At 45.3% G+C, this 23,656-nt stretch overlaps 1 protein-coding gene across 1 annotated transcript in view; it reads right to left on the bottom strand.

Annotated features, from left to right (window-relative positions):
- LOC141046730 (properdin-like) overlaps positions 1 to 9,278 on the bottom strand; it is a 32,276-nt gene extending 22,998 nt beyond the window's left edge. The window contains exons 1-3 of the mRNA XM_073541360.1: positions 9,115 to 9,278; positions 3,477 to 3,627; positions 2,765 to 2,922 (exon numbers count right to left, since the gene is read on the bottom strand). Of these exons, the coding sequence (XP_073397461.1) occupies positions 2,765 to 2,922; positions 3,477 to 3,627; positions 9,115 to 9,166 (361 nt within the window). The 5' untranslated portion in view covers positions 9,167 to 9,278. The remainder of the gene's footprint in view (positions 1 to 2,764; positions 2,923 to 3,476; positions 3,628 to 9,114) is intronic.
- Positions 9,279 to 23,656: the final 14,378 nt, after the last annotated feature.

Raw genomic sequence — 23,656 nt, 5'->3', positions numbered from 1 at the left:
TGGATTTTGCTGCGGTGTACAGTACCATGATTCCCTATGGGAATAAAAAACCGCAGTGCAGACGGTGCAGATTTTTCTGCGCGGTTTTTAAACCGCAGAAAGAATTGACATGTCAATTCTTTCTGCGGTTTCCGCTGCGGTTTGCCATCTCCTCCATTGTAGAGGTGATAAACCGCAGGGCAGAACCGCAGAGCAATCCGCAGCGTGTGCACGTACCCTAATAGTGGTTTGAAGAAAGCACGATCTTGTAATCCGAACGCTGCTAACTTCTTATTATTATTATTCAGTTGATTTCCGCAATGAATGCGGCCCGAACCGCTACACGCACAGACTCCGTTGAGGTGTCGTTTTGAAGCCAGCGCCCATGAGTGGTGTGCTAAGTAATTTTCGTGTCGATCGGATTTGTAGTTTTTGCACAATTTGCGTTTGAAAAATCATTTTCCTCAATGCATTTCAATGGGAAAATGTTGCCACAGGGAAAACATGCCCTGAGGCGATTTAAATGGCAGTTAAGCTCATTGATATGTGCAGTCACACCCAGTTACTATACCAACGCCTACGAACGTCACATGACGTCCCCAGGACACAGTTTCTGGCAGATAATATCAGCTCTTAAAGCGAAACCCACAGCACAAATGCAAATCTAGCTTCATCACATGACGCATGCCCCTGAGAGAGACTGTGCGCCAAAGTGGATTTAGAAGCCCAGTGAGCCAAACTAGCTCTTAAAGGGCCGACGCGCCAAAGTGATTCTTAAAGAGCCGGCACACCAAAATGAGTCTTAAAGGGCCGGCGCGCCAAATCAAAAGCTGAGCCACCCCGGCCTCCAAATCGGAGGCTGATCGACCCTGGCCTACAAATCGGAAGCTGAGCCACACTGGCCTCCAAATCGGACCCAGAGTGGCCCCGCTCACCAGATCGGACCCAGAGTGGCCCCGCCCACCAAATCGGACCCTGAGGGGCCCCGCCCATCAAATCAGACCGAGAGTGGCCCCGCCCACCAAATCGGACCCAGAGTGGCCCCTCCCACCGAATCGGACCCAGAGTGGCCCCTCCCACCGAATCGGACCCAGAGTGGCCCCTCCCACCGAATCGGACCCAGAGTGGCCCTGCCAACCAAATCGGACCCTGAGGGGCCCCGCCCACCAAATCAGACTCAGAGTGGCCCTGCCCACCAAATCGGACCCTGAAGGGCCCCGCCCACCAAATTAGACCCAGAGTGGCCCCGCCCACCAAATCGGACCCTGAGGGGCCCCGCCCACCAAATCGGACCGAGAGTGGCCCCGCCCACCAAATCGGACCCAGAGTGGCCCCGCCCACCAAATCGGACCCAGAGTGGCCCCTCCCACCAAATCGGACCGAGTGGCCCTGCCAACCAAATCGGACCCTGAGGGGCCCCGCCCACCAAATCAGACTGAGTGGCCCTGCCCACCAAATCGGACCCTGAAGGGCCCCGCCCACCAAATTAGACCCAGAGTGGCCCCGCCCACCAAATCGGACCCTGAGGGGCCCCGCCCACCAAATCGGACCCAGAGTGGCCCCGCCCACCAAATCAGACCGTGAGGTGCCCCGCCCACCAAATCGGGCCCTGAGGGGCCCCGCCCACCAAATCGGACCCTTAGGGGCCCCGCCCACCAAATTGGATCTTGAGGGGCCCCGCCAACCAAATCGGACCCAGAGGGGCTCCGCCCACAAATTCAGACCCTAAGGGGCCCCACCCACAAAATCGGACCCTGAGGGGTCCCGGCCACAAAATCGGACCCTGAGGGGCCCCAACCACAAAATCAGACCCTGAGGGGCCCCGGCCACAAAATCGGACCCTGAGGGGCCCCAACCGCAAAATCGGATCCTGAGGGGCCACACCCACAAAATCGGACCCTGAGGGGCCCCGGCCACAAAATCGGACCCTGGGGGGCCCCAACCACAAAATCAGACCCTGAGGGGCACCACCCACAAAATCGGACCGAGGGGCCCCACCCACAAAATCGGACCCTGAGGGGCCCCAACCACGAAATCGGACCCTGAGGGGTCCCGGCCACATAATCGGACCCTTAGGGGCCCCGGCCACAAAATCAGACCCTGAGGGGCCCCACCCACAAAATCGGACCCTGAGTGGCCACACCTACAAAATCAGACCCTGAGGGATCCCGGCCACCAATTCAAGCCCTGAGAAGCCCAGGCCACCGAATCGGATCCTGAGGGGCCCCACCCACCAAATCAGACCCTGAGGCCAAAGTGGCCCCTGAGAGGCACCCACAGTTAAAACGGATCCTGAGTTGAAAGTCTTGCAGGGGCAGCAGGCAAGTCTCTCTTAAAGGGGCAGCCCGGGCACCATTTCAAAGCACTATCTGTACTTCCTTCATCAAATACACATCTAGTTTTCATTGATTTGTTTGCCTAAATCACAAAACAAATATTGAAAACTGACAAAACCCAGCTCCTTCTTCCAGTAAAAATCGGCTTCCTAGGAAGAGTGGCCATGGCCAAAAAAACTTTTTGCTTCCCGAGAGTGTTTACAGTTTTTTTTGTTTTTTTTTAAAGGGATAGTACTCCTTGAAATTTGCCCTCTACCGGCCGTGAACTATATATGTTCCAATACCAACCCTAGCACCCCATGTAATAAAACTTAAGGGGATAACAGTCACAATCTAGAGATGTCCCAATACCAACCCCAGCACCCGATGAAACAGAACTTACAGGGAAAGCAGTCACTATCTAGTGATGTCCCAATATTGACCCCAGCATCCGGTGTAATAGAACTTACGGGGACAGCAATCTTGGAGGCTACAGGAACGAACTTCCAGGCTTTCTCCTTTTAGACAGTCGCCTTCTCCTATGCAAACCCTCTGCCGCTGCTGAACGCCTTCCATACATGAGACTGTGCACGGCGACCAGTCACTCCACTGGGACCACTCAGCTGGGCTGGATAGGAAAGGGTCAGTGTGAGTGTGGCATGGACCAGCAGGTACTAGAGAAGTTATATTGGGCCTTCTGGTACAAGATGGCCTCATGGCAACATGAAAAGATCATTTTCTTCTTTGATGCCTGGTTGGACGGGGATAAATTTGGTCATTATCCCTGTCCAGAAAGATGGCAAGTTTTATGTAAATTTCACCAAAATGTAAGGGTTCCCTTTTGGTTTTGGGTGGTCATCAGAACAGTCCTTATTTTACCAACTGAGACCCTGGGCCTCCTGCTATGGGCCAGTCCTTGTTTCTCTATGAGAAAAAAAAATTGGTGGGACAATCTCATTAACTACACAAGAATGGAGCAAAGGACAGTCCAAGCACAATATATTCATAGCTAAAGCAAAAGCCTGAAATTTGGTTTCCTGTTACAGAAAAATAGGGCATTATGGGAGCTCAGAGTCAGTAATAGAGAATAAATCGCACGTCTGACTACAGGTGGGAGCTAAACTGCAGACTGTTTCCAAGGGCAACCAGGACAATGTTGACAGCAGCAGACGTCTCTCTTACCGGCAGCCCACACACGAGGATGAACCATGCAGCTTGTAGCCATATTTGTTGTTAAGGCAGCAGTCGACGTCAGACACTCCTTCCCCAAGGTAGTCCTCACACTCACCAGTCTGCTCGTTCACTTCTGCGAAGCAATGAACATTGGGGGTGTCTGAGGAATAGAAAAGTGGAGGCCAAGATTTAGTTGGGTCAGCGCAGAAGAACCTGGTCGTGTACCCTCTAAGTGTGATCAAATGCCCCATCATGCCAGCCACAGATGCCCCATTATAATGTACCAGCCACAGATGCCCCAATATACCAGCCACAGATACCCTTCTATAGCATACCAAGCACAGATGCCCCAATATAATAAGCTAGACACTGATGCCCCATTATAATATACCAGTAATGGATGCCCAATTATAATGTACCAGACACAGATACATCATTATAATATACCAACCACAGATGCCCCATTATAATGTACCAGACACAGATCTCTCATTATAATATACAACCACAGATGCCCCATTATAATGTACCAACCACAGATGCCCCAATATGATATACCAGAAACTGATGCCCCAATATAATATACCAGAAACTGTTGCCCCATTATACTATACCAACCACAGATGGCCAAATATAATATACCATTCACAGATGCCCCATTATATTGTAGCAACCAAAGATGCCCCAATATGATATACCAGTCACTGATGCTCCAATATAATATTCCAGCCACTGATACTCCAATATAATATACCAGCCACAGATACCCTTCTATAGTGTACCAAGCACAGAGGTCCCATTATAATATACCAGTCATGGATGCCCCATTATAATGTACCAGACACAGATACCACATTATAATATACCAACCACAGATGCAATACAATATAACAGTCACCCATGCCCCATTATATTGTACCAACAACAGATGCCCCAATAAGATATACCAGTCACTGATGCTCCAATATAATATTCCAGCCACAGATGCCACAATATAAAATACCAAGCACAGATGCCCCATTATAATAAACCAAGCACAGAAGCCCCAATATAATATGCCAGACACAGATACCCCATTATAATATACCAGCCACTGATACTGCATTATAATATACCAACCACAGATACCTCATAATAATACACCAGCCATAGATATCCCATTATAACATAACAGCAACTGATGTCCCAATATAACATAACAGCCACAGATACCCCATTGTAATACACCAGTCACAGATGCCATATTATAATATACCAACCACAGATGCCCCAATATAATATACCATCACAGATGATCCATTATAATACACCAGTCACAGATGCCCCAATATAATATACCAGCCACTGACGCCCGATTATAGTATACCATACCAACCACAGATGGATGCCCCAATATAGTATACCAGTCACAGATTCCCCATTATAATGTACCACCCACAAATGCCCCAATATGATATACCAGTCACCGATGCTCCAATATAATATACCAGCCATTGATGCCCCAATATAATACACCAGCCAGAGATGCCCCAATGTAATACACCAGCCAGAGATGCCCCAATATAATATGCCAGATACAAATGCCCTATTATAATATACCAGCCACTGATGCCACATTATAATATACCTACAGATGCCCCATTATAGTATAACAAGCACAGATGCCCCAATATAATATGCCAGACACAGATTCCCCAATATAATATACCATCCCCTGAGGAAGAAGTGATTTATACTTCGAAACGCGTTTGGAAATGAATAAAACATCCATCTTTTAATGCACGAGCATCTGTGTGTTATGTCAAGCAGCGCACGAAATCCATACAAAGTTCCATTAAACTATATGTTTCGGCAGTCACTGGTTTGACCTTTGGATGTGCAGCAGCTGACTGATAATTCCATGCGCTATACCTCTCCTTTATCAGGTGAGTAGAATTTTAATTCCTTTGTACTCTTTTTACCAGATAAGACCCTATTTGCGCTTTTCTCCGTTCCTATAGTGTGAATCACTGTAATAAACCAGCAACAGATGCCCCATTATAATATACCAACCACAGATACCCCATTATAATATACCAACCACAGATGCCCCATTATAATATACCAAGCACAGATGCCCCATTATAATATACCAACCACAGATGCCCCATTATAATATACCAAGCACAGATGCCCCATTATAATATACCAACCACAGATGCCCCATTATAATATACCAACCACAGATACCCCATTATAATATACCAACCACAAATGCCCCAATATAATATACCAGACACAGATGCCCCATTATAATATACAAACTACAGATGCCCCATTATAATATACCAACTACAGATGCCCCATTATAATATACCAACCACAGATGCCCCATTATAATATACCAACTACAGATTCCCCAATATAATATACCAACCACAGATACCCCATTATAATATACCAAACACAGATGCCCCATTATAATATACCAACCACAGATACCCCATTATAATATACCAACCACAGATACCCCATTATAATATACCAACCACAGATACCCCATTATAATATACCAACCACAAATGCCCCAATATAATATACCAGACACAGATGCCCCATTATAATATACAAACTACAGATGCCCCATTATAATATACCAACTACAGATGCCCCATTATAATATACCAACCACAGATGCCCCATTATAATATACCAACCACAGATGCCCCATTATAATATACCAACCACAGATACCCCATTATAATATACCAACCACAAATGCCCCAATATAATATACCAGACACAGATGCCCCATTATAATATACAAACTACAGATGCCCCATTATAATATACCAACTACAGATGCCCCATTATAATATACCAACCACAGATGCCCCATTATAATATACCAACCACAGATGCCCCATTATAATATACCAACTACAGATTCCCCAATATAATATACCAACTACAGATTCCCCAATATAATATACCAACCACAGATACCCCATTATAATATACCAAACACAGATGCCCCATTATAATATACCAACCACAGATACCCCATTATAATATACCAACCACAGATACCCCATTATAATATACCAACCACAAATGCCCCAATATAATATACCAGACACAGATGCCCCATTATAATATACCAACTACAGATTCCCCAATATAATATACCAGACACAGATCCTGCACCTTCTATAACACGCCGGCTATACTATGCTCCATCATTATCTTATGCAGATATGCCATTAGATCAACCTATATGGCCATAACAAACAATGTATCAATCACTGATGCTTCCACAAAGGCCAGATGCCCCTGTACCATAATAACGTGCCCGGGGCATAGCATCATCTGTAAGCTGTTCTATGGTGGAGGAATCTGTTGCTCCCATTTTACGCCCGGTGTCGCCTGCTATGATTTGTTATATATTGATGTTGGGTGCGGTGTTTTGGCACTATATGGTGTTGTATGGTCAGTCTGTGGCATTAATTTGCTTTCATCATGATGGGAGGGAGATGGCAGTGAGTGGTGCAAGGCACATGAGGGCAGGGGAGCGCTGCCATATTGATATGGACCCTATGACACATAGCAGGGACGTCTGCTGACTAGCCAACTGGTGCAGTCCGGACAGCTGGTGGCCACAGACTTCTTTTTTTATGGCTTTAAGATGGAAACTGCGAGTTAGGTGCTGCTGGGTTTCTACTCCGGGCTGGGAAAATAAGTTGGTTTAAGCGTACTTCCAAGCTCTTATGGAGGCTATCATAGAGAAAAATTAAAATAAATTAAAATCCATAAAGACATCTTCAGGGAGGGGACATATCACCCTCACATACATATGGAATAAATTTTAACTAGGGAAGTTAGAAAGAGATGACACTTCAACCTCCATTTAAGTAGAAACTCACATTGAACATATGGGAGTAATTATAACTGAGGAATTTACAAACAGCTGAAATTTTAACCTCCATTGTAGTAGGGCCCTCATGCAGAGACCAGGTCATTACAGCAGAGATCTGCTCTTTGGGCCAGACACTAAGTCTCGGATTCATTTTATCAGAGGTGGAGAAGTACACTTCCAAGTCAAGAGCTTCTTCTGTTTAAAGGGCATGTCTGAGACACTTTGGAACCAGTGGGAAATGATGAATATTTGGGTTTGCATGGATCTGATATTTATGGGAGATATATTTTCGGCGTCATAATAAAGGGAGGAACATAACGCATACACTCACATCACTGTAAAGCCATTGTAATTCCTCCAACTTACATCACATGGATGATGCTTTCCATGCCATGTGTCATCTCTATAGAAATGAAAAATCGTCCAGTAGCAATTATTGATGGTGTCAGCTAGTAGTTCCTTTTAGTATTGTGGAATTGGCAGTGATCGTATCAGGATATATACAGTGGGTATACTTATGACCATGTGATATTTCAATTTTTCTTTTTAAATAAATTTACAAAAATTTCTACATTTCTGCTTTTTTTCGGTCAAGATGGGGTGCAGAGTGTACAACCTGTTGCAATTTGGTGCAGTCGGCGCAGTGTCAAAAGGACGCATGCACCGCCAAACGCATACCTGCGCAGGCCTGCGTCCCCAGTGCTAAAGATAGGGGACGCAGGACGCATGCAGCGTCATGCGCCCATAGGCGGAGCTACTGGCGGAGGCACGGCGGGGGCGGGGCTTAGTGGAGGCCGTGCGCAGGCCGACGCTGCGGCCTTAAACGCAAATGTGAAACCACTCTTAATGAGAAAAAAATGAATTTTTTTGAATTTACCAAATGGCTGCAATGAGGTAAAGAGTGAAAAATTAAAAGGGGTCTAAATACTTTCCATACCCATTGTATATTCCATGCGTTGGAATCAGAGGTGTATATATCATACGCTCCCTGTTAGTCGTCCCCCAGTATCCAGCCTAGCAGTGGAAGCAGCTGTGGCCTCGTCCATCACTCATCAGCCAATTTTGTGATTGCCCTGACGATTGGAGGCAGCAGAGTTACATCCCTTGACAGAGGCCCTTTAGGAGGGTGATCGACTGTGGCCACTGGGAGATTTGCCAATTCTTCTGGGAGGTCTCTCCTTTTTCTGACAGCTTCCAGGACAGAATTGTTGGAAAAGATCGAGCCTCAAAACAATGTGCCATCCACAAATTCCCTGTTGACAATGTATCAGCCTTAGATGCCCTCCACAAGCAATAGAATAGCCATAAATGGCGACTACGAAGCCCCATGTGCCAACCAGAGATGCCCCCAAGAATCACCAGCTGTTGCCATCATAACAAAGTGCTAACTATAGATGTCTCCATAAGAGCCAGATGCAAATACTTCATATCAACCAGATAAAGATGCCCAGTAAAGAAGTGACAGGCAAAGATTTCCCCATAACAATGTGCCAACCTCAGATGCCCCAATAACAATGTATCAGCGACAGCCATAAAGGCCTCCATAGGTGCCAGACGCAAATGCCCCATAGCATAGCTGTGTGCTCATATCAATGTGGTGGCCACAGATGCCCAGTAGTGATGATATTACCAGGGCCTTGTGGGTTTGCTTTGAAAATGACTCTGATCCATCAGCTGCAAAATGATTGAAAAACAAAAAAGGATATCGGCACATTGTCCTCTGGGCCGAGGGCGATGGCCGGTGTTACTGACCTGCAGCAGTCTGGAGGATGGATGTGGAGAGTAGTAGTAGCAGAGAGAACATGATGCTTCTGGTTGACTCTAGCTAAGTGTTAGCATGTCCTGCCTGTATGCCCTGTATATGGCGTATACCGGTGTTGCAATGCCTATGTTGTCACAGCCACTGGCCCCGGATTATGAAGGCTTTGGCTCATCTCCACCCCTGCCCTCTTGTCCTCAGTGCTGTTTAGGAGAATTAGAGCCGAGTCTATGTTGTAATACAGCAAACAGGGAAGTCTAAAGAAAACAAGCAGAGCGTTGTGTAAGCGGGCACAGGATGGTCACCACCGGGTGGTAACAGGTTTGTGGCTGCAACAGCGCACACAATGAGGAGACAGCGGTACTTAACAAACAACTATTTATTTCACTAACACAATAAATATGTAGGAACAGTGTCAAGGGAAACAGTGAACAATGGCAGTACAGTAAAATATGGCACAATCAGAGCACAGTAGTATAATTATGTATATATGCACACTGTTCTTTATGTTTGCAGGTAAGGTGCCCTGACTCAGCCCACTTGGCTTGGATCTCCTGGATCTGGTCTCTCAGTTCTTCACTCGCATCTGACTACTCGGGTCAGCTCTTCACTCGCATCTGACTACTCAGGTCGGCTCTGCTGCAGGTTTGGGTGCCAACTCATACCCTTCACTGCCCTCCTGGGCCTTTTATAATTACTAACTGCACCACAGCTATCACCTGATCTAGCGTCTTCTTCAATCTTTCCTCCGAGGGAACATGCACTTCACTCTTTGGTTCCTAATAATGCAATTCTTTCTGCTTTCACTTTTTCTATTATATTTGGTCAGTAGATGGCGATATTTACTTACAGATACTCGGCTTAAGCACTATTCTGTGTGTCTTCACTCCTTCATCCCCTTACACGGTCATCTGCCGGAATGGCAGCTGGAAACCAAGAATATAAGACACTAGTCCAAGGGAAAAACAAGAAGATGGGATCCTCCAGCTTGTGTCTGATATACTTCGATACTATCTTACCAATGCCCATATATTATAACAATGATGTCCATGAAACGGAGGTCAGGGGGGTAGTCGTGGCTAACGGTGGCTGCTCTGTCACACCCTGGCCCTCCATCACATAAACACACTGTAGTGCACTTACTTGTAAAGCGGGGTCCTCTCTGGACTGCTGTGCCTTCTTCTCCTTCAGCACTACACAAGTCAGAGTCCAAATCCAGTTTCAACAAAACAACTTTACTCAGCTCGTCCAGTTTAGTCACAGAAACAGCACAAGGTTCTTCGCAAAATATCACCATTCTGTTCCCCGTACTGTCCCTCACTTCTACAGGAATATCACATTTCCGCAATGGATCCGCCGGTACTGCAGCTTCCCGACTGCTCAGACTAACCCGCTTCAGGAATCCCACGCCCGCTTTCCTCTCCGGAGGTGAAGTTGAAGTATGGTTCTTCCAATCCTTGCTAGATCGCAGACCCCGGACGTTTAGGGTTGTTCCCACGAAGTTCACTATTACCATTTTGATGCTGCCCTGTATTCCTCCACTACCATGTGACTGTCGGCTCCAAGCCCTGCACGGCTGGGCTCCCCAGCTTGAATGTTACGGGACACAACTGTCATGTCCTGGCTCCCAGCCCTTACTGACCCCCAGGAAGCTCCCCAACTACTCCCAGTTGGCCCCTCCTAACTAACTAAATCCTATTAGTCTAACCTACTCCTACCTGACTCTATTGTGCCCTCCCCCAGTGGACTAAATCTAAATACTACACTTTCCCTATGTCAAGAATATATATATATATATATTTATACACACACACATATATTTCTATGCAATACATTACACAACATGGCAATATTATAAGACATATACAATATACCATCTTCTCAGGGACGTACGCAAGGTGTGTGGGGCATGAACTAGCCTCCGTACCCCCTTACATCCATATACTGTACCACTAATGCTCATATACTGTACCACTAATGCCCATATACTGTACCACTAATGCCCATATATTGTACCACTAATGCCCACATACTATACCACCAATGTCCATGTACTAGACCACCAATACCCATATACTATACCATCAATTTCCAAATATACCACCAATGCCCAGATACTATACCACTAATGTCCATACAGTGTACCACCAATGCCCAGATACTGTACCACCAATACCAGATACTGTGCCGCCCATGCCCGTGAATGCCCATGTACTATATCACCAATGCTCACATACTGTACCATCAATGCCCATGGACTATACCACCAACAATCAAATACCATGGCAGAAGTCCCTAAATGTTATACCAACATTGACCTTATAGTATATGTGGCGCCCTGTGTCTTTGCCGCCACAAAATGGTCAAATATGTACTATTTTATATGTGTTTTGTAAATGATGGGAGTTATGCTTTCTCTGCTGGAGACAACTGCACACACCATTTTACCCCACTCCCTTACTTTCCTGAAGCTTAGAGCTTTGCAGAGATACCCTAACTGGGAGGGGAGGAGTTTTAGTTAGTCCGTGAGGAAAGACGGTGTAAGGAAAGATGGAGAATGTTCTTGGAGCAGTTACATGTGCTCTCTCCAGGAACAATGCTGAGAAGGATCAGGGCTTCAGCCCCTAGGCCATCTATGCTTCTAGTGTCGGTTGGTAAGCTGAGAGGCTATGTGGTTTACACAACCAGCAGTGGAGTGTTTTCACCCAGGAAAACTACAGCAACAGAGAATCAGTGAGGGATTATACCAGAACAAACACGTGCTTCACATAGGATTCAAGCTGCATGTTGCCGGGGCAGAAAACACTGTGAGTACTGGTAGTACTAGAAGGTTGAGACTCTGGGAAACCTTTGTCCCTGAAGGGATTAGAACAGCAGGAAGTTTACACTGAACCACAGCAGAGAAGTGCAACTCCCACCGTGCAGAGCAGACTGTAAACCTGGTGAGAGAGTTGTATTTTATCCTCTGAACTGCATCTGGACTTCAGCAAATGATAAAGTGACTTTCCTTGTCTCCTGCCTTGTTACTCTGTGCCATCTACTTTCATCACTATCTCTGGGGGCCAGCCTTAGTTGGAGGGGGTTAAACACCTGCACTGCCATCATCATCTACCCCCCCAGGGATCATCTGCAGTGCCAGCTATCTTACAGTCGAACACTCCAACTGGCGTCACAAACTCTTTTTCTAATTTTTCTTTTGCTTTCCTTTTTTTTTTTTCTTTTCTTTTTAACCCCTATTTCACTGTCCCCGGAGCACAGGCACCGGGCACGGCTGCCACCCCCGTGACCCCCTGAATCCAATGCTGCCCGGCGACCTGAGTACCCCACTCTGGGTGATACATATACACAGGTATAAATGGCAGTACCCAGTACCAGCACTGAACTAATATTATGCTCAGATCTGATCAGCAGTGAGCAGATAAAACACCAGAAGTGGCCAGATGTAAAAAAGCAATACCCAGATATAACAGAGCAGTGCCCAGCTATATTACAGCAGTGCTCAGCTATAATAGGTCAGTGCCTAGATGTAATACAGCAGTGCCTAGATATAATACAGCAGTGCCCAGATATAATAGTCCAGGGCCAGATGTAATAGTGACATGCACAGAGAGAAGAGAGTAATGCTCAGATATAATAGTGCAGTATCCAGATGTAATACAGCATTGTCCAGATATATTAGAGCAGTGTCCAGATATATTAAAGCAGTGTCTAGATATAATAGAGCAGTGCCCAGATATAATACAGCAGTGCCTAGATATAATACCAGCACTGCCAAGATATAATAGAGCAGTGCTCGGATAAGATAGAGCAGTGCTCACTATAATACAGCAGTGCCCAGATATAATACAGCAGTGCCCAGATATAATACAGCAGTGCTCAGATATAATACAGCAGTGCCCAGATATAATACAGCAGTGCCCAGATATAATAATACAGCAGTGCTCAGATATAATACAGCAGTGCTCAGATATAATAGAGCAATGTCCATATATATTTGGAAAATATTAAGAGAAATTACACCAAAGAACTAGGAAGTAACAAAATAATAAAAACAAACTTTATTGAATTATTATAAAAAGTATCAAAGACTAGGGTGACGACATATGAGTGACCAATAGATGGCACCGCAGAAGAGCAAGGCAACGATTATATACATACAGTATAATGTGCAGGAGTTGCAAATCCAAAGAGTAGAGTACAGCATGTGGTTACAAGAGCAAGAAATAAAATAAATGTATATAATTAAAATCATGCCGCCTTAGATCGGCCACAAGCCAGTGTCCTGGTGGGGAAGTACATACATTAAACCCATAGATCCTGCAGTGCCCAGATATAAAACAGCATAGTCCAGATATAATAGAGCAGTGTCCAGATATACAGTGGGGGAAATAAGTATTTGATCCCTTGCTGATTTTGTAAGTTTGGCCACTGACAAAGTCATTAACAGTCTATAATTTTAAGGGTAGGTTAATTTTAATGCTGAGAGATAGAATATCAAAAATAAAATCCAGAAAATCACATTGTATAAATTATATAAATGTATTTGAATTTTGCAGTGAGAGATAAATATTTGATCCCTCTGGCAAACAAGACTTAATACTTGGTGGGAAAACCCTTGTTGACAAGCACAGCAGTGAGATGTTTTTTGTAGCTGATGATGAGGTTTGCGTACATGTGAGGAGGAATTTTGGTCCACTCCTCTTTGCTGATCATCTGTAAATCATTAAAATTTTGAGGCTGTCGCTTGGCAACTCGAAGCTTCAACTCCCTCCATAAGTTTTCTATGGGATTAAGGTATGGAGACTGGATAGGCTTCTCCATGACCTTAAGGTGCTTCTTTTGGAGCCACTCCTTTGTTGAATTGGCTGTATGTTTTGAGTCATTGTCTTGCTGGAAGACCCAGCCACAACCCATTTTTAATGTCCTGGCGGATGGAAGGAGGTTGTCACACAGGATTTTACATTACATGGCTTCATCCTTTCTCCCATTGATGTGGTGAAGTAGTCCTGTGCCCTTAGCAGAGAAACGTCCCCAAAACATGTTTCCACCTCCATGCTTGACAGTGGGGACGGTGTTCTTTGGTTCATAGGCAGCATTTCTCTTCCTCCAAACACGGCGAGTTGAGCTAATGACAAAGAGATCAATTTTTGTCTCATCTGACCACAGCACCTTCTCCCAATCACTATTGCATCAACAGTTGTCTCCTTCTCACCCAGCATCTTACTTATGATTTTAGAAAACAAAGAGGAATAAGAGTCCAAAGCTACATGAAAAATAGTCATTTATTAAGTATTCAAAAGCACAAGAGAACAGGATAAAAATCAGGCAAGAATATAGTCCAAGGAGGATTGGTTTTTACATATTTTCAAAATTACTTGAATTAATAAAATACAAAAATCTTCTTATTGGATGGTGTTTCTTTGCTCCGTTTTTCTTGTGTTTATCCATCTATTGGGAGCATTTCCATTTTTTATTTTGTTGTTAGGCATTATGCCTCTGTTTTTGGGGGTGAAGTTATTTCTTCAACATTTATTATAATTACTTTATGCTTATTTTGACTTTTTTTGTTTTCATATGTGATTTCTGTGTGTTCACAGTTACTAGTCATAAGCAAATGGATTAACGTGCTCGAGACCAAACGTGGTTGTCTCAACTTCAGGAGGTTTTTAAGGAGGATACTGCTGGTATTTTTAACACGAATGGTGGTGATGCAAAGGAGCAAATTGTTAAATTAAGGACGCTACTACATAGACGGACGAGATTGTGGTGGAACAAGGCCTCCTTGGGGCAGTACCTTACTCGTGCTTTAATTCCAAGAGGTTTATGGGTGCAAATTTTTCCAGCATTCCCAGTTGAGGATCTCATTTTTAAAAAAAGAATGGGAAGATACTGCTAATAAGTGTTCCTGGGGCTTTATGGAACTGTTGGTTAGATTGGATGAGAGAAAGTTGGGAGATCTAGAAAAATAAATTGATGGTATTCAAATCTCTTTGAAGGATAGTTTAACTGCTGATGCTTTGGAGAAACTTAATGGAGACCTTGAAAAGGATTTGACTAAGTGGGAACAGGAAATATGTGCTGTCAAATCAAAAAAATTGCAGAGAGATAATTTAGACTCTCTGGAAAATAAAGTATACAGATGGAAGAATCGGACAACTCGGGTATGACCCACCCCACAATCACGCTCTGGCTCATTATCTTCCCTGACTTCGGCTGATGAAGCCAGTGTTAAATCAGATCAGATAAAGAACTCTGGAACTGACAATCTTAGAACTACAGTTTCTACTAGAGTCACCAGAGGACGTTATGCTAATAAAAGAAGGCAACATACATCGCCTATACATGAACGCAGGGTTAAAAACTCTAGACTGCAGGTAATAAATTTGTCCTCTCATACTCTTTCTGAGACACAGTTGGAAGTGTTGCAGTTGGGCCTTAATTTTGTCCCTAATAATGGTTTTGATATTTTTACAGTCTTAAAAGACTTACATCTTTTCTGTCGTAAATTGATCCTACGAAAATTACACCATCGAGTTGATTGTGATTTAAATATAGTGGAGCAACAAGCGATTGCCGATTTGGAGGATCTTTTGAAAGAACAACAACCTGATAACGTAGGTATTGATACGGTACCACGTTCTATTATGCCACGCTCACTCACGTTTCCTCCCTTATCACTGTGTCCACAAGTGGAGATTTTTTGTAAATTGGTCACTGAGGATCTGCGTAAGATACCTAAAAATATTTGTAGGGATAATTTGACTGTACCACAGAGACAGGCTTTGAAAGAGTTGCAATCTCTTGACTCTGTGGTCATAAAACCTGCTGATAAGGGAGGGAACGTGGTGATCTGGCCGATAGAAAAGTATGAAAGAGAAGCATTTCGCCAGTTTAGGGACAAACAAATTTACCGTATTTTACCCAGCAACCCCACTGTGTCTTTCTCCTTGGAATTGAAGACCATTCTTGATCATGCTGACGAGTCGGGTATTGTACCGAGGAGGATTCTGGATGCCCTTGTGCCTAAGTACCCCAAAGTACCTACTTTTTACTTGCTTCCAAAGGTGCACAAGGACATCGGAAATCCTCCTGGAAGACCTATCGTTTCTGGCATGGGGGGTTGAGTGAAAATATTTGTAAGTTTATTGACCATCATTTAAAACCTCTGGTCGAAACACTCCCCTCCTATGTCAGGGATACCACCGATGTTCTGACTAAGGTCGACGGGTTGTCTCTAGAGGCGGATATGCTCTTAGTAACCATCGATATAGAATCGTTATACACCTCTATTAGACATAGTGATGGCCTTTGGGCGGTCCGCTTCTTTCTCGAGACTGCCAACTGGGATGGCCATTTTTTGGATTTTATTTTGGATTTATTGGAATTTGCTTTGACAAAATTTTTTTTTTTGCTTTTAAAGACAAATTTTATTTACAGTTACAGGGGACCGCAATGGGCGCGCCGTGTGCCCCGGCCTATGCAAACCTGTTTCTTGGTTTTTGGGAGAGGCAGGTTTTCTATGGGGATGGGGCTCACGCCGCGGACCGGGTGGTGGGTTGGTTTCGTTACATTGATGATGTTTTGATGATATGGAGGGGTGACGAGACCAGCCTATCCAATTTCATGCGGTCCCTCAATGTTAATCCATTTAATCTTAGATTTACATTTAATTATCATGCAAAATGTATTGTTTTTTGGATATCACATTGTGTGTGGCGGAGGATGGGTCCATTGAGACCGATTTATATCGTAAAGAGACGGCAGTGAATTCTCTCTTACACGCCTCCTCAGCACACAATTTTTCTGTGATTAAAGCCATCCCAGTTGGACGATTCTTGAGGAACAGGCGGACCTGCTCGACCATGGCCCGATTTGAACGGCAATCTGTCTGCCTTGCAGAGCGGTTTCGAGATAGGGGATACAGCAATTGTTGTATTAGGGAGGGCTATAGACATGCTAAACGCACTAAAAGGGAGGAACTACTTGTGTCCTCCAAAAGGAAGGCCCCGATTGATTCTAATGAGGTGAGATTTATTTCTACTTCTAGCTGCCGCTGGTATCTGATTCGTGACGCATTGAATAGACATTGGCCAGTCTTACATACGGATAAGTTTTTGGCTGGGGATTTACCACAGTGTCCGTTGATGGTACAACGCAGGGGGAGGAATTTAAAAGACCACCTTGTTAAAAGTCATTATGCGACTAAGTCACAGTTTATTTTTAATATGAGTAATCCCCGAGTTGGGTGCTTCCCCTGCAGGGCATGTGTTGTGTGTCCTAATATCCTTAGGAGTGGGACCTTCAGCACTTCTGATGGGAGCAGGGAGTTTAAAATAAGCGATTATATCTCGTGTAATACAACTTATGTGATATATTACGCAACGTGTCCCTGCTCCCTAATTTATGTGGGTCTCATCTCGAGGGAATTGAAGGTTCAGACGCGCGAATACGTTCGTGATATCTTAGCCGCGAAGGACGCTGTGGACCCAACTGTGCTTAAGACTTTAGTATCTCAGTATTCTGTGAAACGAGTATAGGATTATGCACTGTCACTTTTAAGATGCACTTTTGCACTTTATGTATCGTTATCTGATATATTATTAATGCTTTGTCAACATTTTCTTGTGTTCTATTGAGCACTTGATCACTGCATCCCTTTTTTATAGTTCGGGCTGCATCTACATCATATGTATTTTATGGGCCGATTTTTATCCTCACTAAGATGGCTGCTGCTATGGTCTTCATTGTAATGGCGGTTGGGGTGCGCATGCGCACTTTACTCCACGCCCCTTCTACTCTCCTCTGTGGTTATCTGTATTAGCTTGGCACGCATGTTTATGACGTCAGCAGGTGGAGTTCCACCTAAATGCGCGCCGCTTGTTGACGGCCACGGAGGTGGGAGGTAACATTCTTGGCGTGTGACGTCATCGGCGCGTGCGCCCAGTATACCGGCATTAATTGACACCATTATATAACTATAGGGATATGGCATTTGTTTATACCCCTTTTGAGAAAGCATTCAACGTGAAACGCGCGTCAGGGGGTCACAGGAGAGAACACTGGTGTACTGGTGATTATGGGTAAGCGATATTCACTTTGATACAGATGGATATATTGATTTGTTTACTATTCTGGACAATGTTATTTTTATTTGTCCATACCTCTTTGATGGGTTTTTGTCTAGGATTTACTCTGCTGTTACGCATATTGTATAACCCCTGATCTCAGTACCACCATGTGTACCCCTGTGTTGGCCGTGGTATTCCTCTTTTCCTCTTCATTGTTATAAGCCTTTATATTGGTTTTTACATATTTTCAAAATTATTTGAATTAATAAAATACAAAAATCTTCTTTTTGGATGGTGTTTCTTTGCTCCGCTTTTCTTGTGTTTATGCAAGCACGGTCACACAGAGTTCAAGCCTGGGAATAGTGTGGTCAGGCTTGGGAGCCAAGTTAGCTTTGCCGAAAACGAACCCAACTTGATTTTGATTGTCGGGTCCCGTCACCTTCAAGTAGGCAACAGCTGCAATGGCTTCTGTGGATGCGTCTGAGAACACGTGGAGTTCCTTCCTAGTGCTAGCAGCGATTGAGGTTCTGGCGTACCATCTCGGTATGTGGATTTCGTCCAAGGCACACAAAGACTGCTTCCAGGTTTCCCCTTTTGGTTCCTTCTCAGGAGAGAGTGAGGCATCCCAGTCCTTGATGGTTTTGGAGAGATGTCTCAGAAGGAATTTACCTTGTATGGTAATTGGTGCTATGAACCCCAGTGGGTCAAACAAGCTATTCACCACTGACAGGACACCACGTTTAGTGAATGGTTTGTCTGCACAGTTTATTTGGAAACTGAAGGTGTCGACTGACAGGTTCCACCTCAAGCCTAAGCTTCTCTGCACAGGCGGACAGTCTGGTCCCAGGTCTATGTCCTTGAATCCAGGTGCGTGGTCACTTGAATCAAAGGCTCTCATGACAGCCGTGCTGTTTGAAGCAATTTTGTGCAACCTAAGCTTAGCTTGGTACAGCATACCTTGGGTCTTCTTGAGTAGATCGATAGCCGCTCCTTCTGTGGGTAGAGATTTTAGTCTATCATCTACATAGAAGTCTTTCTCTACAAAGTCTTTGGCATCTGTTCCATATTCGGTCTCTCCTTCTTGAGCGGTTCTCCGCAGGCCATAGGTTGCCACTGCGGGGGAAGGGCTGTTCCCGAATACGTGAACCTTCATGCGATACTCCACCATCTCTTTGCTGGGGTCATTGTCCTTGTACCACAGGAACCTGAGGAAATTCCTATGGTCCTCCCTGACTATGAAACAGTGGAACATCTGTTCAATGTCGGCGGTGATGGCAATGGGCTCTTTCCGGAACCTCATCAACACACCTACTAGGTTGTTTGTAAGATTGGGACCCGTGAGGAGGACATCGTTGAGAGATACACCTTGATGTTTGGCGCTTGAATCAAAGACAACTCTAATTTGCTTAGGTTTCTGTGGGTGATATACTCCGAATGAGGGTAGGTACCAGCACTCCTCATTTTCCTTTAAGGGAGGCGCTGGCTCCGCATGGTTATTCCGGAATAACTTGCTCATGAAGGTGACATTGTGTTCTTTCATCTCCGGTTTGTTGCTAAATGTGCACTGGAGAGAGTTGAATCTGAACAAGGCTTGTTCACGATTGTTCGGGAGTCTTACCCTGGTAGCTCGGAAGGGTAGGGGAAAAACCCAGTGATTGGTCTCGTCCTTAAGGAACTCATTGTCCATTATCCTGACAAATTCCTTGTCTTCCATTGACAGGGCTACTTTGTTGTCATCCTTAGTTGTATGAAACACTGATCTTCCTAAGTCGTCTGCATAGGGAGAAGGAATGACATCAGGCAGCTGTACGGGATCTGGAGGCTTCTCTTTCACCTCATAGTGATTAGGGCATGGTTTGCAGAAAGTAGCTTGTCCGTTTCTGTGTACATAGGTCTTAAAGGAAGCGACTCTTGTTCGGTCCAAGCACACATTTCCTATGATTACCCACCCCAAGTCGAGTCTCTCTGCGTAGGGGGCATAGTCGGGACCATTACACTGTTGGCGGACCTTATGTATCCTTAAATTGTCTCTGCTGAGCAGAAGTAGGATTTCAGCATCTGTGTCCATAGGTGGGATAACGCTGACTAGGTGCCTTAGGCGTGGTTGGTGGAATGCAGCTTCTGGAGTAGGAATCTCATTCCTTTGGCTGGGTATTTGATCGCATTCGATTAGCGTAGGTAGGGGTATTTCTACACCTCCGTTGACAGGAGAAGCAATGAAACCTTGTGCCCTCCTGCCGCTGGTCTCTATGCGGCCTGAGCAAGTATTCAGAGTATAGGGCGTTGCTGGTCCCTTGATTCCAAAGGCTTCAAAGAACTTAGGTCCAGCTAGGGATCGATTGCTCTGATCGTCAATAATGGCATACATTTTTACTGCCTTCTCTGGTTGCCCTTCTGGATAAACTCTGATTAGGCATATCCTGGCACAGCATTTATCACTTTGGCTCTCCCCACATACCTCTGAGCATGAGCAGGAGACAGCCGTGGTAGAATTGGCGTTATTCTGCGGCTCCCCACCATGGCTTGTAGCCAGACTAGAGGTAACTGCGACTGCTGGATCGCTGGTGGCTGAGGTTGGATGCAAAGCTGATGGGTGTTTGTCACTATGACACTCTTCACACTTAATGGCAGATTTACAGTCCTTGGCCATGTGTTCTAATGAGGCGCAGCACTTGAAACATACCCCAAGTTCGCTGAGGATTTTCTTGCGCTCCTGCATGGTTTTGAACCTGAAGCCTCTACATTTATTCAGTGAGTGCAGTTTTTTGTGAATGGGACACTCACGATTGAAAGACTTATCTCTCGATGGAATAGTGTACTGTTTATCGGCAGTTACTGCAGATGGTGGCAGGTTAGTCTTTCTGACACTTACACTGCTCCTCAAGTCCTTGCGTCTATGTGAGACGCTTTCATACCTTGATGACGGTGTTGCTGGAGCCGTAGTGTTAGACTCCAGGAAGTCTAGGCTAGGGTCGTTCCTCATTTGGGCCTGTTCGTCGACAAACTTGCAGAACTGATCGAACGGAGGAAAGGTGACATCATGTGATCTTTTGTACCTGGAAACGCATACTGCCCACTTCTCTTGCAGACTATGCGGCAGCTTTGAGACGATTGGGTTCACCCCATGGGCAGTGTCCAGGTAGCATAATCCAGACAGACGAGAGTCTCTTTTTGCAAGTTCCAGATCCATAAGCAGATCACTTAAGTCCAGAAGCTTGTGGGCATCCTTAAGGTTGATCCTTGGAGCGTTCTGCAGTCTCTTGAATAGGGACTTTTCTACGGCTTCAGCGCTGCCTTAGGTTCTTTCGAGTCTCAGCCAGGCAGCAGCGAGACCTGCTTCAGCTTGCCCCACGTAGACGGTCTGAAGACTCTTGATACGGTTTGTGGAGTCAGGACCCAACCATTTTACCATGAGGTCGAGCTCCTGTTCTGCAGATAGGTTAAGATCAGCAATGGTGGCCTTGAAGGTCACTTTCCAGGCTCTGTAGTTCTCTGCCCAGTCGTCAAACTTTGAGAGGCTAGCCTGATTAGATCTTGCTCACCATTAACCTGGCAAACTCAGATATGTCCGATCCTTCACTCCTTGTTACCGTGTTAGCTTGTGTTGCCCCTCGGGCGTATAAGCTGTGTGGCGTGGAAGGGTGAATCGTTCCCGGGTAGAATGATGTTGCTGCAGGGGTTGAGCTGTGGTTTAACCTCTGGAGATTTCGATGACTGCGGCTTGAACTGTGGAGTTGGACTGGAAAGCGTCTTGTGGTCGTCTTGTGATGATTGCTGCCCCTTAGGGGACACATTATGGCGTTGGTCTTGGGTCTCTGCAGATGCTGTTGGTAACACTGGCACCATAAGTTGGGCTGACTTGGACGTTTCCATATTGTTGGGTGGAACGTCGAGGAGAAGGTGTGTGCTGCAAGTAATCACTGGTACGGACGGCTAGGTCCTCTTCTTCCAGTGGTGGTAGGCAAATCAGGTCGAGGGTTTGATTCAATGCTTGCTCAAGTATTTTTACTTCAGCTAATGCGATTTTTTCCTCCATTTCTGTTTGAAGAATCTTTGCCCGAGCCTCTGCTTCTGTTTGAAGGATCTTTGCTTGGGCCTCTGACTTTGCTTTCTTGGCTTCTGCCTCTGCCTCTGCTTTCTTTCTTTCTGCCTCTGCTTCTGCTTTCGCTTTCTTGGCTTCTGCCTCTGCTTTCTTGCTTTCTGCCTCTGCTTCCTCTTTCTTGGCTGTGTAGGAGCGTCTTAGTTTGGATTGCCCTGCGTTTAAACGGGCCTCTAGGATTCTGTCACTGAGGGCTGAAGTCCTTGAGCAGGATTATTTGTATGACCGAGCAGAGTGTCTGGATGAGCCTGACCTGTGAGATCCAGCTTCTTGCAGATAAGCGATACAGAGCTCCGCTTTATCTTTGGCGTCTTGCACAGCGGCGTCCCTTTCTCTTTCTGTGGAATCCACTTTGCTTAATTCTGATGAGGCTTCATCAATATTAGAGTCTTTTAGGAAGGCAACGTACCTTGCGAACAGTCTCTTGTATCTTCCGTGGGCCGTGTCTAGCCGTTTTATAGTGTCCTGTAGACTCGCTGCATCATTTTTGTGGTGTTGGATGCTCGACATGAGGGAGGTGACTCGTTCCCATAGGTCGTCCAGGTTGTCATTAAACTCATCCTTTGTTCTGTGATAGTTTTCGATGACCTTTATGGTTGGTTTGACAGAGCATCTTGGTCTTGAGTCTTGGTCTGTTTCTGAAGCTGGCTCTGTTTCCCCCTCTTCATAATGGACTGTATCGGGTAGTATTTGCTCTGTTTCAGCAGTGGGAGACTGTGCAGGGTTTTTTTCGGCCATTTTGATTTAAGGTGCACTGTCTCTTTAAGAAACTGAACTTTTGAATTGGGGGCTGGAAATCGCAGTGCAGCTTAGTTAAGACGTCCTGACGAGATCCCCAATGTGTTTTTAGAGAATTGTGGGGTTTTGCAGTCCGACAATCTGCAGCAATGTTGTATAATATACAGACAGTCTCTATGCACAATGCGGTCTGGGGTGACGCTGCAGACTTTCTTAGCAGAGCAGGGCTGCAGTATGTGAGCGGGCAGGCGGGTTAGGATCTAAGGGTGATTTTTGCCGGGCTTCAAGGCAGTTTTTTGACTGTTCTGTCCCCACATGAGGCGAATGGAGGTGTAGTTGAGTGGGGCTGGGAGAGATTCCTACCTTCCGTTTCCTCGATGCAGAGCAGACAGGACCGTTGTTGCTGTTTTGCTGTTCATGCGTCCGGAGAGATGATACACACCAGATATTGTGAAGTCCAGACTTGTTTATTGGAAATCTGGACATACAGCGTAAGATTGGTAATGCAGTACTTCTCCAGAAATGCAGGTGTAACAACCCAGGTGGTACAGCAAGGTGATTCAGCAAATTGTGTGTGTGTGGTCAAAAAACTGATGCCTTTCACAGCCTGGTAAGCGTGTCTCTCCCGGG

The sequence above is a fragment of the Dendrobates tinctorius genome, unplaced genomic scaffold, assembly GCF_039654945.1.
Source record: "Dendrobates tinctorius isolate UK_male_01 unplaced genomic scaffold, ASM3965494v1 ptg000120l, whole genome shotgun sequence".
Taxonomy (NCBI): Eukaryota; Metazoa; Chordata; class Amphibia; order Anura; family Dendrobatidae; genus Dendrobates; species Dendrobates tinctorius.
Note: the sequence above shows the minus strand (reverse complement) of the source record. Positions and strands in the feature narration are given on the sequence as shown.